This window comes from Sciurus carolinensis, chromosome 5 (genome assembly GCF_902686445.1).
Source record: "Sciurus carolinensis chromosome 5, mSciCar1.2, whole genome shotgun sequence".
NCBI lineage: Eukaryota > Metazoa > Chordata > Mammalia > Rodentia > Sciuridae > Sciurus > Sciurus carolinensis.
The window spans coordinates 33,885,698-33,910,714 of record NC_062217.1 but is presented as its reverse complement, the minus strand read 5'-3'; the positions used below and the strand labels follow the sequence as shown (position 1 = coordinate 33,910,714).

Genomic DNA, 25,017 nt, shown 5'->3' with positions numbered 1-25,017 from the left:
TAATCAATTTAAAACATAACGCGAACACTAAATCTCTTTCAAGAGCTAGGGATTTGCACAGGGACAGGATTTTGTAAAGTAAGCAGTTCTCTAGCCTATATGAAACCCTCTGGCCAAGCTTTTAAGGCTGGGTTGTTCTCACAGGCCAATGCCCTATTTTAATGAATCAGTGCCTGGGTTGCCCTTAGCAAACATGAGACAAAAAAGAAAAAAGCCTATAGATTTGATTTTCAAGATGAAAGTGAAACACTTATTTATAATAAAAATACAGAAATCAAAACATGGAAAATATTTAATTGATTATAATCAATAAAATGATTAAGTATAAGATAAAATGATTATGTTTAAGATGTATTTAAAAAATAAACTTTAATATTTAAGGCGCATCCTATTCTAATCTTTCATTAATATTTTATGAACTAATATAACTTGGCCATATGAAACAGAAAGGGAGACAATATAAGAAAGGAAAAATATGCTCATCTCACTCAAAAATGTAAATTCAAAAATCATAAACAAAATAGTAGTAAAAACTATTGCAGTTCATTACCTTAATAACTAAAGGAGAGAGAAACACATGATTATCACTAGAGGCAAAAAGTGAAAAAAATATTGGTAGAATTTATATCCACCCATGATAGACAAAACAAGATCATCAAATCTTAGCAAAACAAGAATGGAACAAAAGATTTTTTTAACTTGATTAAGAGAATCTCACAAAGAACCCCATAGCTTATGTCATTCTGAATAGTGGAATCTTACAAACATTCATGTTAATATCAGAAACAAAGTAAAGTTACTCTTCTATGCAATGCTTCACTTTGACTTGAACATCAAAAAAGTAAAAATAAAAGACCAGCAGTCAGAAAGATACAAAAAGCCTATTAAGATAGATTGTCTAAACCAGGAGCAATGACGCATGCTTGTTATCCCAGTGGCTGTGGAAGCTGAGGCAGGAGGATTGCAAGTTCATAGCCAGCCTCAGCAATTAAGTAAGGCACTAAGCAACTTAGCAAGAACCCATCTCTAAATTTAAAAAAAAAAAAAAAAAAACAGTATATATGGGGGTGTGAGTGTGGCTCAGTGCTTAGGTGTCCCTGCGTTTGATCCCTACTACTGAAGAAAAAAAAAAAAACAGATAATTTGTGTACATGAACACAAACTATAGTCTACTGGTAAACTATTAAAATTAGTAAGAAAGTGTATGAATATCATGGAATAGAATGTCAACATAGAAAACAAAAATGCATTTCAGACACTAGTCAAATTTGGTCTACATAAAACACTAACGTCCTCAAATTTTAATATAAAATTATATGTGAATATATTATTTCACAAATATATATAATATATACTGTGAAAAGGAGAGCATTTTTTACATTGATGGTGACAAAAATACAAATTGTCTAAGACATATGTAACACAGTATTATGAAAGAGTTTCAAAAGGAAAACTAAAATTTTATAGAACATTCCTTCAGTTCTAAGTGAAACCTGAATCTCCCTTAGGCATCTGTCATAGCACTGGCCACGTTCCTGATTGGTTCTTCCAACTCATTATTTTTTCTTTCTTTTTAATCTCCAGCCTAATTATAATATTCTCATTGCTTCAAAATTTAGCCTCAGATTGAAAGTCCTACTCCTCATCAATGGTCTTATCCAGATTTCCTGGTTCTTTACATGGATAATCCTAGAATAATTCTGACGTCTCTTAATTTACTTTCCTACATGCAAATACCACCTCTAATTCCAACGTACCTTAGCCACTTCCATGTCCACATTCCAGACTGACATTATTAACTATAGTATCTCCAAGGTCATGAATTTTTTCCTGTTCCCTATATCTATCACCTGTATTCCAAACTTTTCTTGGGCCCTCACCTCTTGTGATGCCACTTCCTTTATTTAAATCTTTTCAGATTTCTTTTCTTTCCATCATTGTGGCCTTTTATCTGAACACATTTCCCCTTACTCCTTACTATAGTTTGGATCAGGAATGCCCTCCAAAGCCCTATGTGTTGAAGGCTTGTTCACTAGTCCATGGGGCTCCTGGGAGGTGTGGGACATTTAAGAGGTAGGATCTCGTGGGAGATCCTAAGTCATTGGTGGGACCCTGGTTTCTTCTTTCTTTCACTTCCTGGCCGTGAGGGGAACAGGTCTCCACCACTTCCTAGCCATGAGGGGAACAGGTCTCCACCATGATATGGTACCATAGACCCAAGCAAGGAAGTCAATTGATCATGGACTAAAGTCTCCAAAACTATGATCCCAAATAAACCTTTCCTCTTTTTAAGTTGATTGTCTCTGGTATTTGTTACAGTAATGGGCAGCTCGCACACTCCTTCTGTAATATTACCTGGTAAAATTCCATTTCTGGTTTAATCCAGTCTCTTTCTACTCTGTCCTATTTTGGCTGCCCAGGTAGCCAAAGAGAGCAGAAGAAAAGCATATAGTCACTTGAACTAATTTCACTCTAAAAAGCATGATTATTATCTTCAAGTAGGCAAAGCATAGTACCCATAAATCCTACTGCATTTCCTAGGTATATAACACTACCACTTACCTGTAGGATTAGCTCATTTTTCTCTCTTTCCTCAAATACCCAACAGGTCCACAACTTTTCTCCCCTCCTCTTTTTTAGGTGATGTCCCTTATCTTCTATTCTACTAAGAAAACAGAATCAATCATGACAGAACATCCTCATACTTCCACCACCGTAGCTGCAGCCTACCTAGTATGTGTCTCAGTAGTCCAAGATTTCTCCCTCTCCAGGCTTTTCTCCACTCCAGTGTCTATTTTCTCAATACCCTTTACAGGTCCTTCCTCGTCTTCTCAAACTCTAAATTTTGAAATGTCAGGGAGTTCAAATTTCTAACTACTATTTTCTATCTATACTCACTTCTCACTTGCTAAATGACATTCAGGCTTATGGCTTTAAATACTATTTGTATGCTGATGACTGTCAAATATAGAGCTCCAGATTTCTAAATCTATGTCAAATTTAACATACAAAAACTAAATCCCCATTTTTATTGGGTCACAAAATCTCTTTTCTGAGCGTGTTCTCGGGAAGTTGCAGCTCCATCTGTCCAGTCCAGGATGTTCCATAATTCTTGACCTCTCTTTGTGGTGTTACATTTCACATACCATATTCAATCCATTAGCAAATTCTTTTAACTTTCCCTTCATAATATATCCAGTATTGTACCACTTATCCTATTCTCCACTGCAGTTTCTCTCAATCACCTGAAACTCTTGCATTGAATATTGCAATACTCCTGCTACCTACACCTGTTCCCTTCAGTTTATTCTTGACATAATAGTGTTACCCATCTGCTTACAATGTTCCCATGCCTTTACATCTCACAAGGAGTAAGAACTGCAATTCTTATAATGGATGGAATTGCATCTGCTGCCCCTCACCTGCTACATTTTTATTTTTACTTTCAACTTCTACCATTCACACATTGGATTTTGATCAAATTGGCCAAAACCATAAGCATGCTTATCCCTCAGGATCATTGCACCTGCTATACCTACTTCAAGAATTCTCAGCCCTTAGAAATTAGCTTAGCTGAACTCCTCCCATTCTTCAACTTTCTATTTAAATTTCCCTATATTAGTAAGACTTGCTGTCAAATTGAGGATTGCAAGTCCTCCTGTCAAGCAATCTTTCCTAATCTCTGCTACTCTGCTTATTCTGACTTCACTGTAATTTCCTTTATGACCTTGATTGTTTGACATTCACTCATTAATTCATTCACTTTTTCAACTCATGTCATTTTTTTTATCCTTCCTCTCCTTCTGGAATTTAAGTGGAAGGAAGGCAAGTCTTTTGTTCATTGTGTGCATTGTTGTATTCCCAAAATTTTAAAGAATGACTGGCATATAATAGGTGCTGCAGGATTATCAGATGATAGCAAGAATAAAAATTATCACATACAGACTATAATGAGCACAAAGAGAACACCTAGTGTAATGCAGAGAACACATACTTGAAGAATGAGCACTCTGGGCTAAAGTTTGATCCCTGGAAAGGAATGGTGTTAAAGGATTAATAGGAGAAGGGACACCATTGAGACGGAGACAAAGCTACCAGGAAGAATGATAATGAGGATCATGGTGATGGTTATAATAATCCTAATAGATTGATCTTACCAAATATTATATACCAAAAGTTTTCTTTCCAAATTCACTTTTAGTACTTAGAAGAATCCTAAGAAATAAAGATTATAGTCATCTCCATTTTTCAGAAATTTGAAGTTTGGTGTGTCAGGAGAGAGGACTTAGATAGCATTCCCAAAGCTACAAGTAACTAATGGGACAAATAGTGTCTGTGCCTATACACTATTGTCCAGACAAAATACCAGTTAGTTTAAAAAAAAAGACAGTGATAAACATGTCAAATGAAATGAAAAGTAGATCACTGGCCAGAAAATTGGAAAATTCATAATTTGTTTGAAATTGCCTTTTAACTTGACCCATTAGCCATATTGTAAACAAACATTTCACTTAGGTATCATTCTCCTTCCATGTATTTATATGTTACATATATATGTGTATATATATATATATTCATACATATATGAGTATATATATTTTTTAAATTAATGAAGTTTGTGAACCAGACAATCTGAATGTTGGAGGTAACAATTCTCATATTACTATAGTCAACCTAGTTCAAGTCAGCAGGGATTTAAAGACGCTGCATTTGGTGTCTCCTTGGGAGTTGAAATTTATTTTTCCAGTTCTTTAATCCAAGATGCAACTAAAATTCAATAATTATTATTCAGGATGTATCTATAGCTATTCATAATAAAGAAGCACATGGCATTTCAGAAGACACACAGCTTGCATTTTCAGTAAAAAAAGCACACATTCCAAATCTTGACATCTACACTTACAAAACTGGCCTGTCAGGAAATTATTGTTCTACCTTTCAGATGAATCAAACACTATAATTGGGACCGTGTTTATGTGAGGAGAAACAAATGAATCTGGCAAAACTGAACAAGACAGTTTTCTGCTCTTTCTCCAAACAATCCCAGGATTGTCACATAACACCAGCAACTCCCTGTTATTTAGTGATTTATAGAGTACAACATGCTTTCACATTTAATCTTTACCACAACCCTGTGGGAATTAACTTGGAGAAGTCTTTGATGTGGCTTTTCCAATTCTTGTTCCACAATGAAAAGTATCTGAAAAAAAAATATGTCTACATTTGAAAACAGGAAAATAGAAATGTGGAGACATTAACTGGCTTTGTCATTTTCACAGAGCTGACTGTGGTGGAGGCAGACTGTGATGCAGAGCCTCTTTTTTTTTTTTTTTTAATTTGTTGAAGCAGAGTCTCTTACTCCTGGTACCTGAGCTGTTCTCAGATTGTCCTGGCTGCCTTGGCTGGAAGACAGTCTATTGAAGAATGTAGACTCTGGAGTTAGGATTTCTGGGTCCCATGGACGAATATTTAACTTTTCTAAGGTCCGTCATTCTCACTTATATGAAGAATATGATGCATACCTCCAAAATCCATTTTGAGGATTGACTAAACTGAGGCACCAGCTCCTAGAATAGTGCATAGCACATGATGTTTTTACATCTCAGCTGTTGACTCCATTGTCAACATCAGACTCGCAGCCTGTTTGCAGGTATAAAATCAATGAAGTTGAAATAGTTTCTTCCTTGTCCTTTTTCATTTGATTCAAGGATGTATCTTATTTCTAAACTAAGTCTGTCTTCTATGTTGTTGTGGAGTTATATTTATTATGTGCTTCATATACTTTTTCAAATCAGTAATTATTTCTATACCAAATTTTTAATTCAAAGTAGACTTTAAATAGGGTTACAATAAAAAGATAAAGCCAATGCAATTTAAAATGGATGTGGACTTCACAAAAACTAAAATTGGACATTATCATTGTCATTAGTATTCAAATTAGAAGCATCCCCACCCAATGTTTGGGTAAAATTAAAAGTATTTCATAATATAATGAAAGCCCTTAATGGAGAGAAAGGAATCAGGAATTGTGCAGTGTGCTCTCACTTTCCTTACTATTCTCACAAACTTTTTTTTTTCTGAAAATAGATGTTCTCTCTCTTCTGTGGATACATAGTAAGAATTTTCCTTCCCACCACCTCCATTAATGGCAAAACAGGCAGCTTAACAGCTCAACTCTGCCAAAAGGCACCGTAGGAACTACAATATCTGAATGGGGCTCCAGATGTTGGGCATCATTGAATAAGTGGGAGGGAAAAAGGACAAAGCAACAAGAGAATTGTGAGGAGTGAGATCGATGCTGAAGTGAATGGGACTTAGGATGTACACTGAGATGTGGTGCCAAGTACATTTGGATATACGGTGTCAACCTGCTTACAGAGGTATTCGTTCACCAAAAAAAGTAGTGAAGTTTTGATCAAAGAATACCAAGGAAAGCATCTGAGGTAAAATAGGTTATCAATCAATGTTTAATGAACCTAAAATAAGAAGCCTTTATATAAATAATTATGCTACAACTCTGCAGCATGACAAAATGAGACCTCAGAGTATCCTTCCTTAATGATACAGACAGTATTCTTTCTACTTCAGATACTTCATGGAAACATAATATTTCATACAGGTTTTGTTCAAATCTTCCTCTTTTTAAAAGCATGTAGGTGATGTCCAATTTCTATCATGACAAACAATGATGGTATTTATGGTTCTCTTTTAGTATCCATGAGGAATCAGTTCCAAGACCCATGTGGATACAAAATCCATGCATGCTCAAGTCCCTTTTATAAAGGCATAGTGTTTGCAGATTAACTACACACATCCTTCCGTATAATTTAAATAATCTCTAGATTACTTGTAATTCCTTATATGACATAAATGTTACGTAAATAATCACACTGAATTGTTTGGGGAATAATTTCAAGAAAAAAACAACCTGAACATATTCAACGCTGAGACTTTTTTTTTTTCCAAATGGTTTCCATATGTGTTTGATTGTATCTGTGGATGTAGAACCTGGGTATAAGGGCCATCTGTGTAAGGAACTATTCTCCCTGTGTCTGCTTTTATTTAGAAAGGGTTCCCAGAAGTGAGACCGTGGATCTCAGGATTCATATAAGTACTCATATACTCATATACTCTCCAAGAAGACTATAACATCAAATTTTCTCTAACGTTTAGTGAGTGAAAGCACCTATTTCCATAACTCTTCAAATCTGGCAATATAATGGCAAACAACTGAATTTCTTTAGTTTTCCTTTCCTTCACTGTGAATGAAAAAGATCATTGGTTTTGTACTTCTGACCCTTGGATTTTCTTCTGTGAAATACCTGTTTATAATTGTCCAGTTATCCATTAGGTTGCTTATAGTTTTCTTTTAGATTGATAGGTTCTCTTTGTGCAATATAATCATTATGTTTCATATGTTGCAAATATTTTTACTGTTGTTTGTTAGATTATTTTTGGAGTTGCACATGTTATCTTTGGCCATTTTCCTCAAGAATGGTGTTATGATATGTACTTTTCCATTCTATTTCAAATCTATCTTTAAGAGTTCCCCCAAACCTGGGGCTACACTATTCTTTTCTAAAATTGTGTTACTGTTTGTTTTTAACATTTAATTACTCCATCTCAAATGTACTATCATGAAGTGAAAGAGAGAGAGACCTAATTTTGTTTGGGTGGAAAATTGTCTCAGTACCATTTAATAAATGAACTGCTTTTCCAATTGAATAGCTATTCCACTTTTTCATAGATAATCAGAAGAAGAAGTATTATTCTGATTAAAATTTTATTCAGGTGATTCATATTTCTTGCTATGTTTTGGATCATACTCTTTTCATAATTTTAAACATTTTTGGATATAGGCTTCCATATTAATATAGTAACTCCATTAAGTTCTTGATAAAAATGAACAAAAATATTCTAACTAAATGGTATTAAGTTAACATATATTTAAAGAAAACTGACATAACTATGATATTAAGTCTTCCTTTCTAGGAACATAACATTTTCCTCATTTCTGGATTTTATTTTATGATCAGGATAGGGCTTTAGTTTTTCTTCTAATAGGTTTTATTTTTTTGTTAATCTATTCATAACTTATAAACTGTCACTGTTAATAATGTGCACTTTTTAAAATTATATATGCTATCAGTTTCAGTTATAACTTCTATTGTTAATGGAGAGAAAGGTATGGATTTTGTGTATACATGTGGTATTAAAACTTACTAATAATTCTAAATTAGACTCTCCTTAGTTTTTCAAAGTGTTTGACTTATTTCTTTCAAACAGAATCAGGTTTTTCTTAATTATTTTTTAATATTTTTATTAATGCATTTTAGCTATACATAATACTGTGGTTCACTTTGACATAATCATGCATGCATGGGTTATAATTTGCTCTGCTTTAGTCTCCTGTACTTCCCATTTCCCTCGCATTCTCCCTCGCTGGTTCCTCCTCCTCTATTCTTCTGGTCTTCCGTTTATTTATAGTTTTCTTTTAATTGGTTCTCTATAGATAAAGGTGAAATTCACAATGACATTTTCATATATGGAATAGCATAATTTGGTCAATTTCATTCCACAGTTCCTAGTTTTTCCCATCCCTACTCCCTCCTCCTTAATCCATTTTTAATCTACCTTCTATTTCCATGGTCTCACCCATTCCCTCTCTTCCCCTTTTTTTGCTCTGGCTTCTACATATGAGACTTTCTGAGTCTGATTTATCTCATTTTGTATTATGTTCCCCAGTTCCATACATTTACCAGCAAATGACACAATTTCATTCTTCTTTGTGTTTGAGTAATACTCCATTGTATATACATCCCATATTTTCCTTATCCATTCATCTGTTGATGGCCACCAGACCTGGTACCATAACTTGGTTCTGTGAATTGCACTGCTTTATAAACACTGGTGTGCCTATATCACTATGGTATGCTGATTTTAGTTCTCTAGGATAAATACCAAGGAGTGAGTTAGCTGGTTCATACAGTGGTTCCATTCCTAGTCTCTTGAGAAATCTCATACTGCTTTCCAAAGTAGTTGTGCCAAAAATGTATGTAGGTTTTTCTCCACATACTTGCCAGCATTTATTACTTGTATTCTCGATGATTGACATTCTAACTGGAATGAGATGAAATCTCAGTGTAATTTTGATTTGCGTTTCCCTGATTGGTAAGGATGTTTAACATTTTTTCATATATTGATTGACAATTTGTATCTCTCCTTTTGAGAAGTGTTTGCTTAACTCTTTTGCCTATCTATTGATTGGGGGGTTGTTTTTATGGCATTAAACTTTTTGAGTTATTTATGTATTCTGTACATTAATCCCCTGTCAGAGGAGTAGCTAGCAAAGATCTTCCATTCTGTAGACTCTCTTCCTGGGCTTGTTTCCTTTGCTATACAGAATCTTTTAATGTGGTACTATCCCACTTTATTGATTCTGTTTTATTTCTTGTTTTCTTTTTTTTGTTGTTGTTTTTTTAAGGAAGTCTCTGCCTGCTTCAATATATCAGAGTATTGAGCCTCTTTTCTTCTAGCAGTTGCAAAGTTTCTGGTCTAATTTTTTATAATTTATTTTGTTTTGACACATAATAATTATGCACATATAGAGAGTGAAGTGTGATTTTTTTTCTGTTCATGTATGCACTGTTTATAATCAAATAAGCATAGTTAGCCTATCCATCACCTCAAACATTTATCATTTCTTTCCATTGAAAACATTCAAAAGCCTCTTTTCTACTTACTGTGCAATATACAGTAAAATGTTACTAGCTGTATTCACACTACTGTGCAACAGAACACCAAAACGTACTCATCCTAATCGACTTCACATCAGGTGATCAGTCTCACCCATCTCCCATCTCTCCCTCCCCTCCACTTTACTCAGCCTCTGATAACCACTATTCTACTTGGTACTTCTATGACATCAGGTTTTTAGAGTCCACAAATGTGTGAGATCATATGGCATTTGTCTTAATGTGTCTGGATTATTTTACTTAACATCATGTCTTCCAGGTTAATCCATGTTGCTGCGAAGAACAGGATTTCATCCCTTTTTTCAGGCTGATTTTTTAAATATTTCTAATATTAATGTGAAATGTTTTCACTCTTTATTATGAGTTTTGCTATTGGTTTTTAGTAAATAATCCTTATCATATTTAGGGAAAAAAAGTGGTGGATTTCATTAAATACCTTTTCATGTACAATATTATCACATTTAAAAATATATGTTGTAATGAATTATAGTTAAGTATATCATAATAATTAAAAGAAAGCACATTTCTCAATAAATGCTGACAGAGGGATCACTTTTAACACTGTGGTTTATTCTTTTCAGACAATACTGATTTCAGTATGTTAGTGATTAGTGATCTTCATTTTAGAGAATTTTAAATGTCATTTTTTTATCCTGTTTACTTAGAAGAGAATTTTTTTATTAGTATCCAGATTTTAGTTACTTACTGGTTCATTAAAAATAGAAAAGTAAAGGAGAACACTCATAGAATTATAAACTAATAAATAAATCATTAACCTGTGATGTTTATTATTACACTAATGTAAATAGGCCAGGTGTCTCAAATTGAAAGACAAAAGCCCATATACCCACTAAATTACTAAAAATTTATGTTGTACATAAGATATTAAGTAAAATTGAAAGATATTTTGTTTCCTTATCCTCCAACCTTGAACCATACCCACAAATTCCTAGGTTTAACTGAAATCATTAAAACTGAATTCCAAAGTATTTTTAGATATTCTTTTTCATCATGCTCTTCTGCTCTCAGTAGCCTCACTTATCATCTATATTCATGGAACCCCAGCAAAACATATATGAACATTCTAGTCATTGACATTGCAAGATTTATTGCTTGACATTTTTTTCTCCCTATTTCTCCTCCTATCTAGAAGTGATTCACATAATATTTGTTTATAATACCTTCTGGAATATTTGCTCCTATAGAATATGTGGGGGATGTATCTTCTGAATTCTAGCAGAATTAGGAGAATGATAGGTTGGCTGGATGTAGAATTCCTGAACCCTATTTTTTTACTGACATCTATCTATAGATGCAATTACACAGTCTTGCAGATTTTTTATTTGTGCTTTTTAGATATACATGACAGTAGAGTGTATTTTGACATATTGTACATACATAGAACATAACTTATCCTAATTAGAATCCCATTCTTGCTGTTGTATACAATGTGGAGTTGCACTGGTCATGTATTCACGTATGAACATAGGAAAGTTATAGGGGCAGATACGATGTTTGATATCAGTTCCATTTCTGTTGTTACTTAGTCTATATCTCTGGTGATTTAAGCATATTCTTATTCCTTTCTTACCTTGAAAATTTGGGGTTTCAGCAGGATATGTTTAATTGCATGTTATTGTTATCATTATTTTAATCAAAAACATGGTGAGATCTCTACAGACAGATATATTGCTTTATAATAGAAACTTGCTTTTCATGCCTAAATTTTTTCCTTTTGTCCTTCTGCTTTCCATTTCTCCTTAAAATGATTTTATTTACACAATAAGTCTTCTGGATCTTTGCCTGAATGAAGTAAACCTGTTGGGGGGCGGAGGCACTTGATAATCTAGAATATTTGTAATCATGGAATGTTCTCTTTCAACAAAGAGAAATATATTATTCTTAAAAATTCAAATATGAAGCTTCCTTTTCTTTCTAGAAGGTCTTTGTAATTTTCCACTTGCTGCTCGTAAAAATCAACTATCTGGGTTAATGCTTTCTAGTTAAAAATCTCATCTGCATCTTCTAGTTGCAATTTAATAAGATTTAAAGAGCTTATTAACTTGGAGATATGATATGTAAATACCAAACATGAGAAATAGTACATATTTATTTTTACTAACTTCTAAATAGAATATAATTCCTTTCCAAAAACTCCAAAAACTCCACTGTGATGGCAGTGCATATATTTTACCTTAGTCAGTAGAGGAAATAATAAGTATTTTCCTATCAACTGATATTTTATTATATGTTGGTCATACTTCAAAATTAGTCAAATTTCCTTCCAGTATATGTTTTTATTGAACACATTAATAGATAAGTATATATGTGACTACATCATGTGTGCTTTTAAATGCACCTAAATATGTTTAAATATATGTCCTTGATAATGTTTTGCTTAGAAATAGTATTCTTTCTGAATTAGGGTCCAAGAGCTGCTTCAGATTTCCAAAGGAGTGCACAACACACAAATATTTAAGAACCCCGGAATTAGAACCCTATGTATGTAATGGTGACCAATTCCTTTTAAGCTGCTTTTTATAATTATTTTCTGGATCAAGTTTTCACCAGATGTCAGATCAAACTATTAGTGAATTTAAGGTTGCACCTACTAAGAAATAGCAGACAACACAAAAATCTTTGCTGTTATAGACCAATTGAGAGCCTACTGGTAAATCTTTAACCCTATGCTGATATCAGGGATATTCTTTTCTGCATAAGTAAAAATTTGCAGGTTGTTTTGTATTTTGAGACAGGTATTTAGTCCTAAAATAGTACAGTTGTTTCTTAAAATAAGAGTGTAACCTAACTTATTCCTCTATCCATTCATTCATTCATCCATTCACTTACTGATTTATTCATTCATATAATAGACACTAGTTTTTTGTGCAAGCAGTTCATGTTTCAATGTCTGTTGATTTTTTAATATTTGTGCAAGTATGGATTTTTTAAGATTCTAAATTACTGCTGTTAAATGAATTTTAAAACACAACTTCAGTTGAAAATGTCTCATGTTGGATTGAATTAGGCAAACATCTGCATCTATGAGAGATAAATCTGATTATTTATAATTGAGGTCTTAAAAATGTGCTCTTGATACATCAGATTAAAAAAATTAAAGCTAAAAGCAAAGTAAAACTGCAAAATTTAACAGTTTTTTTTACTGAAGTAATTGAAAACTTTTGTGTTTAACATAGTTTCTATTATTGTGCTATCAGCTGGGTTATAAAAAATATTTGACTTATAAAAAGTTCATGTTACAAGGAATATTATTTTGCATATAACAAAGATTTTAAGAGTCTTTCATATAAAATATAGCTAATGAAGAAAATAGCCAGGCTAGAATATGAAATATTTTTCTTAATACCTTGAATATACCAAATAGTTCCAAATTATGGGAATAAACTTACTTTTATCATTATGATATATTTTGATAAATACTGAATTTATTAAAATAAATACCTTCAAATTGGATAAATGTCATTCCAGAATGAATTTTGCTTCTAAAATTTCATTTTTTCAGTTTTAATAGTTTAAACATGTATATTATAACAAAAACTGCTATATTTTAATAAAATAGCATACCCTAGATTTTAAAATTGGTAACTCAGATTGGTGCTAAATTACTTCTAGGTGAAGCATTTATGTGACTTTTGAGAGTAGCAATCAGTTCATGAGTTAATGGACTCCTCATGTATGTCGATTTTTAATGATATGTGACATTACATTGATTCATGTAGCAATGTAAGTAATGTTATGGCAAAGTTGAAAAATGTTGAGTAAATATTAATTCATGAAGTACAGACAGAATCAAAGGCATAACAACCTTGCAGTTATTCAATATAAAAAACAGAGGCATGTATTGGATTTTAGGGTTCCTTTTAAATTTTTCTTATTTTAGCTGTAGATAGCTAGATGGAATGTGTAATTCAACAGCTTGAATTTTTAAAAAATTGTTGGGGTGTGTTATTTATTAATAATGTATGTATTTTCATACATGTGTGTTTGCCTAGGTATAATTATTCTACATCCATAGATTCTATTTCAGCTAAAGTCAGTCAAGCATAGTGTGATTTTCACCTACAAAGTTATGCTCCTGCTAATTGCATCTGTCCTTAATTATGACAAATGGAAAATTTGAAAATTAAATTTTACTACTCTCAGTTTCAAACTAAATTTGAAATTTTTTTAAAAATGTGTTTTTATTAAAACCATTTTTAGGTAATAGTTACTGAGTACCAACCATGACTTCAGTATTTGACATGTTATAAAAATCCTCTTCATGTGTAGCAACAGAGAAACAAAAGGAAAGAGAAAGAGTTTCATATTGAAGATGCTGAATGAAGTGAAGGACAGGGAGTGAGACAGAGTCGACCGGTTTGAAAATAAAGCATGAGAAAAGGGCAAAAGGCAATTCCCCAGATTTCCCAAATGATTTTGAGATTAAATATCTTGTACTTTAAGACCTCTACATTTCTGAGTTTTTAATGCATAGTAAAGTTGATAACCCTCTTGTAAATGTCTCCATTGCAGTTGCTAAGTGAATGGTTCTCTCTGAGTCACTGTTTCGCTGTCTGCTCCCTGCCTTCAATATCACACGTTCTCCATGGCTGAAGGTTGTTGGAGAGGGCAGTAAAACCTTTCCTGGGTAATGTCAATAAAATCTTCTCTAGGATGTCAGTAAAAAGTGCCACTTTCAGTAAACTGTATCCCATAAATTTCTACAATTATTACCTGTTAATGAGGGTTTTTTTTTTTAAAGATGTATGAAAATGGGCAGGACATAGCAATGCATTCCTGTAAATCCCAGAGACTTGGAAACCTGAGGCAGGAGGATCACAAGTTTGAGGTCAGCCTCAGCAATTCAGCAAGACTCTGAACAATTCAAATGAGCAATTGTCTCAAAATCAAAAATAGAAAGGGCTGGAGATGTGATTCAGTGGTTCAACACCCCTGGGTTCAATCCCTGGTATCAAAAGAAAAAAAAAAAAAGATTAAGGAGATGGAAATGCAACTACCCTTTATACATTGTATGAATGTACTGAATTATCACACTGTGCAACCCCCTTTTTTATAGCGCTGAAGATTGAACTCAGAACCCTATGTCTACTAGGCAAGTACTCTATACTGAGTTACGTCCACACCCCACAATAACCTGAAATTTATATAATTAAAATAAAAATAATTAAAACTTTTTTTAAAAAAGTTTTATCAATCATTACTCATAGCAGCTAAAAGAATGGAGAAGGGTGAGCCATGGGCCCTAACTAGATTTATAACCCTGTGAAAGTCTCTCTTCAGTGGTACAACTTCAAATGTGTCGTTATCAGCTCCTGCAGTGGAACATCTTTGAACTTTTGAGTTTCATTTGTGTTTACCTTTCTCTCCCAGAAAAAACAAACAAACAAATGTGCATTAGGGAAGTTGAAATCTGAACTCAAAGAAATTCCTGGGCATTTGGACAAGACCTTCTTTTTCCTCAAACATCTTTACTATGATTCACTGTGCCTTATCCTTCTACCTGTTGTCTCTGTCTCTCTGTCACCCTCTCTGTATCTGTCTCTGTCTCTCTCTATGATCTGTTTATTACATGGCAATCACAGCTTTTCCTTTACCATTGCTTCAATTCTTGTTCAAAATATAATAGTTAACAGAATCTTTTCCTGTTTACAACCAATATTTAATTTATCCTTCAAAATATGCTAGAGTAACATTAAAATTATATTATTATATGTTAATAGTAATGCATTTTGCTGCATGTTATACTTTAATAACAAGTATAAAATTAATAATTAAGGCAATGAATCACAATATATTTTCTAAAATAAAGGATGAATCCAAATTCAATGATAAAAAGGAAAAGGGCACATTTTTATATGCAGAAAAATGAAATGTAATTGCCTTAGTGCATTTTGTGTTGCTGTAACAAAACACCTGAGGATGGGTATGTGTAAAAAAAGGTTCATTTGGCTCACAATTCTAGGGACAGAGAAATTTAAAATCATGACTCTAGAATCTACTCTGGGGTGCATCAGGCTGCATCAACTCATGGTAGACAAGTGGAAGTGAAGACAGGCCCAGGCAGAAAGGGCACATGTGAGTGAGGCAAAGGGGCTGTTTTCTAACAACTCCATTTCATGGTACCTGTCTAGCCCTGCAAGGCATGATTCACTCCCATGAGACCTAGTCCAGTCTCAAGAAAACTAACCTAGAGGAACATTAATTCACTCATGGATATTGTGTGCTTGTGACCTAATCACCTCCCACTAGGCCCTAACTCTTAAAGGTCCCATCCCCTCTCAAGACAGCCTGGACCAAGGCTCCAGCACATGACCTTTCAGGGGACAAACCGTAGGCAAAACATAGCAGTGAGGATTGCAGAAGTGATGGCCTGGTAAGGACACCCTGACTTCCCAGACACCATTAGTGACTGATGCAGGCCTGTGGTCAGCACGCAATAACAGACCATTTCTAAGTGACTTTATACTCTCATTATTGTTTTAAAGGAATGGAGAGAAGCCAAGTCAATCTTCTGTGACCTGGATAAACACTAATGTTTGCCTACTCAACTCCACCAGAGTCCCAGCAAAACCTCCTGTGGAGTAGAGATAAAGCTAACTGTTCCCGATACACAGTCACCCATGTCCAGCTGGGTTCTGGTCAGTTACTGGTAAAGACAACATATAATGTTGAATTTAGACCATATTTCTAAAATAATTAAAATGTATAATATTGGAAATAGTTATCTATTGACCACTACATTATATTTATGTTATGGACCTATAAAATAATTCCATTCAAAAATTATTTTCAAAATGGAAGTTCCATATAAAAGATAAAATTAAAGGTAGTCATGTCTTAAAATATTAAACTCACCATGATTTATAAAGTACTAAAACTCACAAACAAAATACTTATTCTTGGCATATCCCTCTTTTTAAACCATTATGTAGCTGTGTCTCTAATACTACAACAATGACACTTTTCTGAAAAATGTGTTTTTCAAGATGGTCATATTATGCTTCTTTTCTTCATAAAATTTCCTGCAATATACTGCAAAGCTATATTTCATGCTTAATAAATTTAAAATTGTTGACAGTAAAAGAAAAATACAAACCTAGAATGAAATTATACTGAATCTTGAATACTCTTTCAAATTATATCGGTCTGTCATTTAAATATGTCTATCATTGAAACTTACTTTAAATTGTTTTGTCTTCCCTAAATGTCTACTACAAAAAAAAAAAAAAAAAAACACTTAATCCTTGTTTAATTAAAGATCTCCTGCAGTTCAGTTTTGGTTAATGGGATTTTTCTCCTTGTAACGAATGTATAATGAAATTTCAATTCATATTATCTTTAAAATGAAAGATAAATACTTAATAAGGAGTAAGTGTGTGTTGATCCCATGCATAAATGTAATGTATCCCAACAGGCATTCTCATTCTTCTAGTATTAATAAACATTTTTAAAATAGTGATTTTTAGTATTGTCCTTGTCGACAGATTGCATATATCTTAAAATAACTTTTAAAAGATTATTCCATCCCTTCAATCTTTACATAATGTTTCTTATAAAACAAATGGGTATTTTAAATGGATCGGTAAATTAAAAACATTTTTAATTACTCACATGTAAAAATTCCACCTCTACTTGAAAGTGGTGTAATGGAAACTTCTTTATAATTGTTCTTTTTCTTGGCATGGTTGTTATTCTGCTCATATTTCTGTGCTCCCCTTCATATTTCATATGTTTTAATGTGACACATCTTCATTTTTTCTGCTTTGCTGAACTTGTCTTTATGTAGCATTTATTGTCATAGATGACTCTGTGACTGTGCCAACCAGGATAAATATTAAATCCAAAATAGTACAGCAAGAGTACCGTGCAATATACGGTTTTGCATGTCAGACAGGTGGACCTAGGTTCAAATCACATGTCTTCACTTACTTCCCAAGGAACACTATTTACAAAACATGAATAATAAAAGGTGAGGGTTAAAGTACCTAAAAGATCCTTAGTAAAGAGTGGATGTTATTATTTTTATCAGCCCATTCCTAGAATATAGCCAAAAGGCAATCATACATAAACCCATTAGTGATTCAGTGAGAGTTCACATTGGTGACCAAATTCCTTGTTTGTTTATTTCCAATAAAAAATGTTAGCAATGGAGATTTCTCATCTGGAAATCACTCCCCAAAGAGAGAGATGCAAAGACAAAGCCCAGGGCTAGTCCATTTATTTACGCCCAGCCACCCTTAATTGCCAGACTGGTGTTCAAAGAGCAGAGGTGAAGAGAGTAAGGACAATCAAAGGATGGAAGCAAACGTCACTGAGAAATTACAAGAGGAGGATCTTGTTTTAAACTATTTTTTTTCCAGGGTATTTCTTGATTATTTAGGAAATCAACATCTCTGGGAAAGAAAATAAGTTGGGAGCAAGAGTCTTTTCTCAAGTTAAAAGTTTCCATAGCGGCCAACATTAAGGTTTCATAAAGGGTTAGAATTCAGATTATATAAAGAATGATGTGCTGGTATATTGGAAAGTTATTTTTTTTTTCCCTCTACTTCTTTCTTGTCTTTTGAAAAAAAAAAAAAAAACGGGGGGGCGGAATAAAAGAAAAATCTAGGCAGAAGATTTATGAACCTTGTTCAACATCGTTCTGGTAGCTGTTTGAAATTCACAGGCTTGAACAAATGAATAAATATTCATCATCCCTGCTTCCTTCTTTTTCCAGGTGCCTCCCATACTTCTTGATAAGCAGTTCTCTGAATTCACTCCGGACATCACACCAATCATTTTGGCAGCCCATACGAATAATTATGAGATAATAAAACTTTTGGTCCAGAAGGGCGTTTCGGTGCCCCGACCCCATGAGGTCCGCTGTAACTGTGTGGAATGCGTCTCCAGTTCGGACGTGGACAGCCTCCGTCACTCACGTTCCAGACTCAACATCTACAAGGCCTTGGCCAGCCCCTCGCTCATTGCACTGTCAAGCGAGGATCCTTTTCTCACAGCCTTTCAGTTAAGCTGGGAGCTTCAGGAACTGAGCAAGGTGGAAAATGAATTCAAGTCCGAGTACGAGGAGCTGTCAAGACAGTGCAAACAATTTGCTAAGGACCTCCTGGATCAGACAAGAAGTTCCAGAGAACTGGAAATCATTCTTAATTACCGAGATGACAATAGTCTGATTGAAGAACAAAGCGGAAATGATCTTGCAAGACTAAAATTGGCTATTAAGTACCGTCAGAAAGAGGTGAGTGTTGCCAGACTCTGTCCATCAAAATGCCAGAGTCTATTCACAGTGAAGCAAAGTGCTCCTCCCCATTTAGTTTTGGGTATTAAACTATCTTTTGTTCACTTGTGAAGGGATGACATTTATTGTTTGCCAGACTAACAATTATCTTCACATTGAAGTGTGTTAATAAGAGGTTTAATAAACGGTAATGGTTTGGGGCATCTGTGTTAAAATATACACTTGTAATAAAATGGGAAACTAATGAATTTCAGAATCTCCAGATTGTGAGTTCTTCCTTGGCCATTTATAACTTTATAGGGACACATATAACACTCTTTGAGTTTTATTATTTACTTAATAGACTTCATCTTTGTAATATTTTATATATGGATATACTTCAAATTTTTTCCTCTCAGGTCCATAGGAACTGTAAGATATGTAGATTATATTAAGACTCTTAGAAATTTATGAGGTATTGATAAAACACAGTATTAGAAATAATTAAGAAAGGAAAAACCTTTAATCCAACAGCAGATGAAACTACTGAAACTTCTCTCATGTCTTAGTTTCTTGATTTGTCAGGAATAAGAAGTCAAAGAGAGCTTGTGTTGTAGCTCAGCGGTAGAGCGCTTGCCTCAAACGTGTGAGGCACTGGGTTCGATCCTCAGCACCACATAAAAATAAATAAAAAAAAAAGTATTGTGTCCATCTACAACTAAAAGTGTTTTTTTAAAAGTTAAAGAACTGTATCGGTATCTTAATTTTCCCATGAAATTTACATAAACTTGAAATATTCAACAAAATCCTCAGACATATTACATTTTCCATGAAGCATTATTGTTCTGTTTCCACCACAATTTGTGTGTGAATTCTCAGACAATTTATTTGTCTTCCAAAAATATTGGTTTTCTACTCATTTTTGAATGACAGTAATATCTATTTCATAACAATAGCCAGGAAAGCTATATAAGATGAAAAGAGAGAGAGAAAGGAAGAGACTTCTGTTTAAAAACGTACTCAATTTCTTTTGAACTTGGACTTGACTATTTCATGTATTCCTGTCTGCTTTGTCTATTACTCTTTACTGAATACTTGAGGATCAGGAAAACTTAATTTGCTTCCTTGAGTTATTCTTAGTTTTTTCACTGGTTGAGCTAATCCAACTGAAAAGAGTTGAAATAAATATTCCCTGAATAATGAAGGCCACAGATTCCTCATGTGTACATTGCTTCTGACTCTCAAATCAGAAATGTTAATTTGAGTCCATGCCAATAATCTTTTCTGAGGTTCTTGTGTTTAGTACTCAAGGACTTAATATTCTAAAGGAGTTAAAAGAACTTTAGAATGCAACTGTAAGACAACCCGGCTCAGTGGAGCACACCTGTAATCCCAGGGTCTCAGGAGGCTGAGGCAGGAGGATTGTTAGTTCAAAGCCAGCCTCAGCAAAATTGAAGCACCAAGCAACTCAGTGAGACCCTATCTCTAAATAAAATACAAAATAGGGCTGAGGGGTGTGGCTCAGTGGTTGAGTGCCCCTGAGTTCAATCCATGGAACCCTCCCCACCACAAAAAAAAAAAAAAAAAAAAAAAATGCAACCGAAAGACAGATTGATGAAAACTTCACATGATTAAAGATTTTGAAAGTATTAAATGTGAAAGTGAAAAATCATTGCATGCATTAGCAGTTGATAGCTAAAGGTAAGAAGTTGATGAGGTCTCCAAATTTATCTGGATCTTCTTAGAGACCTATTATTAACTCAGAATTAGGATTTTCTTTCTTTCTTTTTCATTGGAGAAGGAGACTTCGGGATTAATATTATTATTAAAAAGATCCCTTATTATATATATGTTCAGTGTTGACATTATCCTGTCCATAATAAGCAGAGTAAAATTCTCAGTATGTTCAGTCCACAAAGTAAAGAACCTGGCAGTGGTCAGCTTTGCTTACATATCGCACCTCTGTCCTCTCCACAGCGATTGAGTTCAGCTTTATTTCTTGCACATACTCATGTTGGTCTTCCCATCATAACTGACTCAACCTTGTCTTTGGCAACTGTGACTTTTGTGAAGTCCCAGGAACAAAATTGTCCTAAGCTCCAGTGCCATTGATGGCATGTAATCATTTTAAGTTGCCAAATTCTTATTTAAAATGATGTCCAAGACTGAAGTTTTAATATGAATGTCTTGAGTGTTCATTTCTATTTACATACCTGCAAACCATTTTCATGTACTCTAGTCATTTATTAATTTCTTTACTAACTCTTTTCAATGTATATTTCACAGAACACATTCTAGGCAGTGAAAGAGGCATCTGGTACTGCACATAACATGTTCCTGCTCTTGTAGCATTTATAGACAATTTGGAGAGACAGTAAAAGTTTGAATACATATTATTCTCTGTTTTGTTTCTGATCCATTAGAAATGCTCAGCCCATTTTTTCATTTGCCAAAGTTCTTCTGTAACTCGACTTCAAAGACTATTGAACAAAAAATCACAAATTGAGTCCCTAGTCAAGAGCAAAGAAAACTAATATATTTGATCATTTCTAACACTTTCTTTAAGATGCTTGTGCCTTTTTACTAATATGGAGCTATGATTTTGGAGAGTGATAGAACCTAGTAATACAACAAGATGAAAGACAGCTAAAAACATATAAAATGTAACAAGAAAATAAGAATTAGTACTATCTTTTAAAAGACTCAATTTTAAATAACATCACATTTATATTTTCTTCTTTCATCTTTTGAGGTTTCAATGAAGAATTTTTTTTAAAAACTATTCTTATTGTTGTTTGGGTATATTCTACATTCAGTATCAAAGAGCATATTTCCCTTGGGCTGACAGTTTTCCCAAAGCAAAGTAACATTGTATGATTGATAGCATTATAAAAATATCAGGAATCCGATTCTACTTTCATATATATTCTTTGACATCATAAGTTCTATTTCATAAAATATTTTTCTAAATTGTTCAAAAAGTATTGATTTCAAACTATTTGATGGAAGGTTTTTCTAGTAAGATAATGTGTCTTAAATAAAACTGTACTTTAGCATAGATGTCTTATACTTTTTACTGCAAGTTTTCCTTGGTGTGGGCTAAACAAGTTTGAGGTCTGCCTTTGGTCTGTCTTTCATGCTGTGGAATGCCTCCTCATGAACCTCCACATTGACTAAGTCCTGCTCATTCTTTAAGCTCCTCTCACATCCCACCTCACCCAAGGAACATTCTGTGAAACAAACCCTACCACACACTCCCTGGGATGAGCTCCTTCTTGCACACACTACACATATTCTTTTTTTATGTGTCCTTATAGCTATACATGACAGTAGAGTATAATTTGACATATTTATAAAAATATGGAGTACATCTTATTCTAATCAGAATCCCAGGCTTGTGGTTATACATGATAAAGAGATTCATATATGTATATAGGAAAATTGCATCAGAATCAATCCACTGTCTCCTATTTCCTATTCTCCCTCCTTTCCCTCCATTCCCCTTTGTCTAATCAATCAAACCTCTATCCCCTTCCCCTCGTGTGTTAGCATCCACATATCAGATAGAATATTTAATCTTTGGATTTTGGGGACTGGCTTATTTCACTTAGTCTGATAGTGTACAGATCCATCCATTTTCTGGCAAATGTCATATAATCATTCTTTTTACGGCTGAGTAATATTCCATTGTGTATATATACCACATTTTCTTTATCCATTCATCTGTTGAAGTGCACCTAGGTTTGTTCCATAGCTTAGCTATTGTGAAATGAGATGCTATAGACATTGATGTGGCTATGTCACTGTTCTATGCTGATTTTAAGTCCTTTGGGTATATACCCAGGAATGGGATATAATTGGGTCAACTGGTGTTTCCATTCCAAGTTTTCTGAGGACTCTCCATTCTGTTTTCCAGAGTGTTTGCACCAATTTGCAGTCCTACCAACAATGTACGAGTGTACACTTTCCCAAATCCTTGCCAACATATATTGTTATTTTTATTCTTGATTGTTGCCATTCTGACTGGAGTGAGATGAAATCTCAGTGTAGTTTTAATTTGCCTTTCTCTGATTGCCAGAGATGTTGAACACTTTTTCATATATTTGTTGACCTTCTTCAGTGAAGTGTCTGTTCAGTTTCTTTGCCCATTTATTAACTAGGTCATTTGTTTCACATTAACTACGTTATTTGTTTCACATCTCCTTTTCTAGGCTGTATCAGGAACACTCCTCTGTCTTGTTCACCAGTCATACTGAAGCACCTGCCAGGTAGAAGGTGCTGAGTCATGAATATGCCTGGGTGAAGTTGCAAAATCTCTCAATTCTGGAAAGTTCCCTAAATGTTTTCTTTTTAATCCGATTAAGTTGTAGTATTTAGATTAACCTCCTAGTAGTCTTCCCATGAATTGAAATATTAAAACAAGTCATGTTGTCAGGATTTGATTGCAAACTTGTTCTAGTTCTTTTCTAATATAATTCAGAAATGAAAGTTGGCATTATTTGCACATCATAGATATTTTTGCATTTTCATTTTGTGTAATTTTTGTAAGCAGCAGGCATAGAATGAAGAATTTGATTGTTTCTATTAGTTCTAGAATAAAGATGTCAGAGTTACATTAATCTTATTTTGATAAAACAAACATTCTTATAGTAATTCAAATCAATATTTGTTGGGGACTCAGTTAACTTCTAATATGGTTTGTTATACCCAAACTACCAAATGAACATATGCTATGTGAACTATATGTTTTTGTTTTGTTTTGTTTTGTTTTTGTTGTGAGGAATCTGAGTTACAGAGTATAAAATACTATTCAGTGTTACTCTGTTAAATATTGGGACCAGGATTCAAATATACTTCTTAAATATAAACATTTTCACTTATTTAAAATTTGTGTGTGTGTATGTGTGTGGGGGGGTGTGTGTGTGTGTGAAGCAATAATCCTTTTAATCCCATTCTGAAATGGGACAGGAAAAATCTGACCAGAACTGGTCAGTGCCTTTAATAGAAGTGAATAGTGTCGAAGGAAGCTGGGGAAACCCAGAATTAGGCACTTACGAACTTAGAACTGCTTCTCCTGTTTAGGTAAAGGTGAGAGACATAGCTGAAGACATGACTTAGACAAAAAACTCACCTATGCTCTCTGGCATGATTTTTGTAAACGCAGAATTTGTGGCAGTTCACATTATTTCCACTCTGTCATTCCTCTTGCCTAATGCTTCTGAGATCACTGAAATGATGCATTCCTTATATTACTTTTACAGCAAAGATCTTACCTAGTTTCAGTTATATATGGTTGATGAGATTGTGAAATAACTAACCCACAGGCAATGTAGCCTAGCTTTTGAATAATAGCCGAAAGCAGTGAAATACATTCATTTTGTGTGAAAGCATTTCAATTCACTGTCTTTATAGCTTCCCGAATTCAGGTACAATCACTTCTATGTAGTAAATAGCATGCATACAGATTTTCAGTTTACTTTTCCCTTTCATAAATATTTGTCAGCAGCTTTGCAGCATTAACTTTAAACTTTGGTACTAATATGGATTTTGTCTTATAAATTAATAGATCATTGGAGAAGAAAGGGAGAACTCAACATTTCCCCTTCTCGAACCTTTCTTATGTGTTTATTCAGTCTTGATAAACTAAAAGAGAAAATGAATGAGTAAATGGGAAGAGACCGTGTCCATCAGATTCCTTCCAAAGCATGGTGAACTGAATTGATTCCAACATTCCATAATTACAGTTCTCTAAAACTCCTTTACAGAGTTCAAGATTTAAGGTTTTTCATTTCCCAAGTTATTCAAAAATCTATAACATTAAATGAAGAAATAAGACTGTTGTCAAAGGAAACACAAGGGTCTAAGGAATCAGAAGCACTAACACTCCTGGGGGTTGTGATATCAGCACAGCCTTAGGTGTTGATGGAGCAGCTGAATGATTATTATGGAGCAGAAACAAAGGAAATTGTGTTTTTCTAGAACTGCCTCAAGCTGGACTCTTCTGTATTTTCTAGCTTTCCTTCTGTT

The 25,017-nt window shown here is 33.8% G+C and overlaps 1 protein-coding gene across 4 annotated transcripts in view; it reads left to right on the top strand.

The window, feature by feature from the left end:
• The window catches only part of Trpc4 (transient receptor potential cation channel subfamily C member 4), a 214,897-nt gene that overhangs the window by 91,180 nt on the left and 98,700 nt on the right, over positions 1-25,017 (top strand). For all 4 annotated transcript variants that reach the window (XM_047553091.1, XM_047553089.1, XM_047553090.1 and 1 more), the window contains one exon: positions 18,493-19,011. Coding sequence is in view for 3 of the 4 variants with exons in the window: in XM_047553089.1 (XP_047409045.1) it covers positions 18,493-19,011 (519 nt within the window). In the remaining variant the exon portion in view is untranslated. The remainder of the gene's footprint in view (positions 1-18,492; positions 19,012-25,017) is intronic.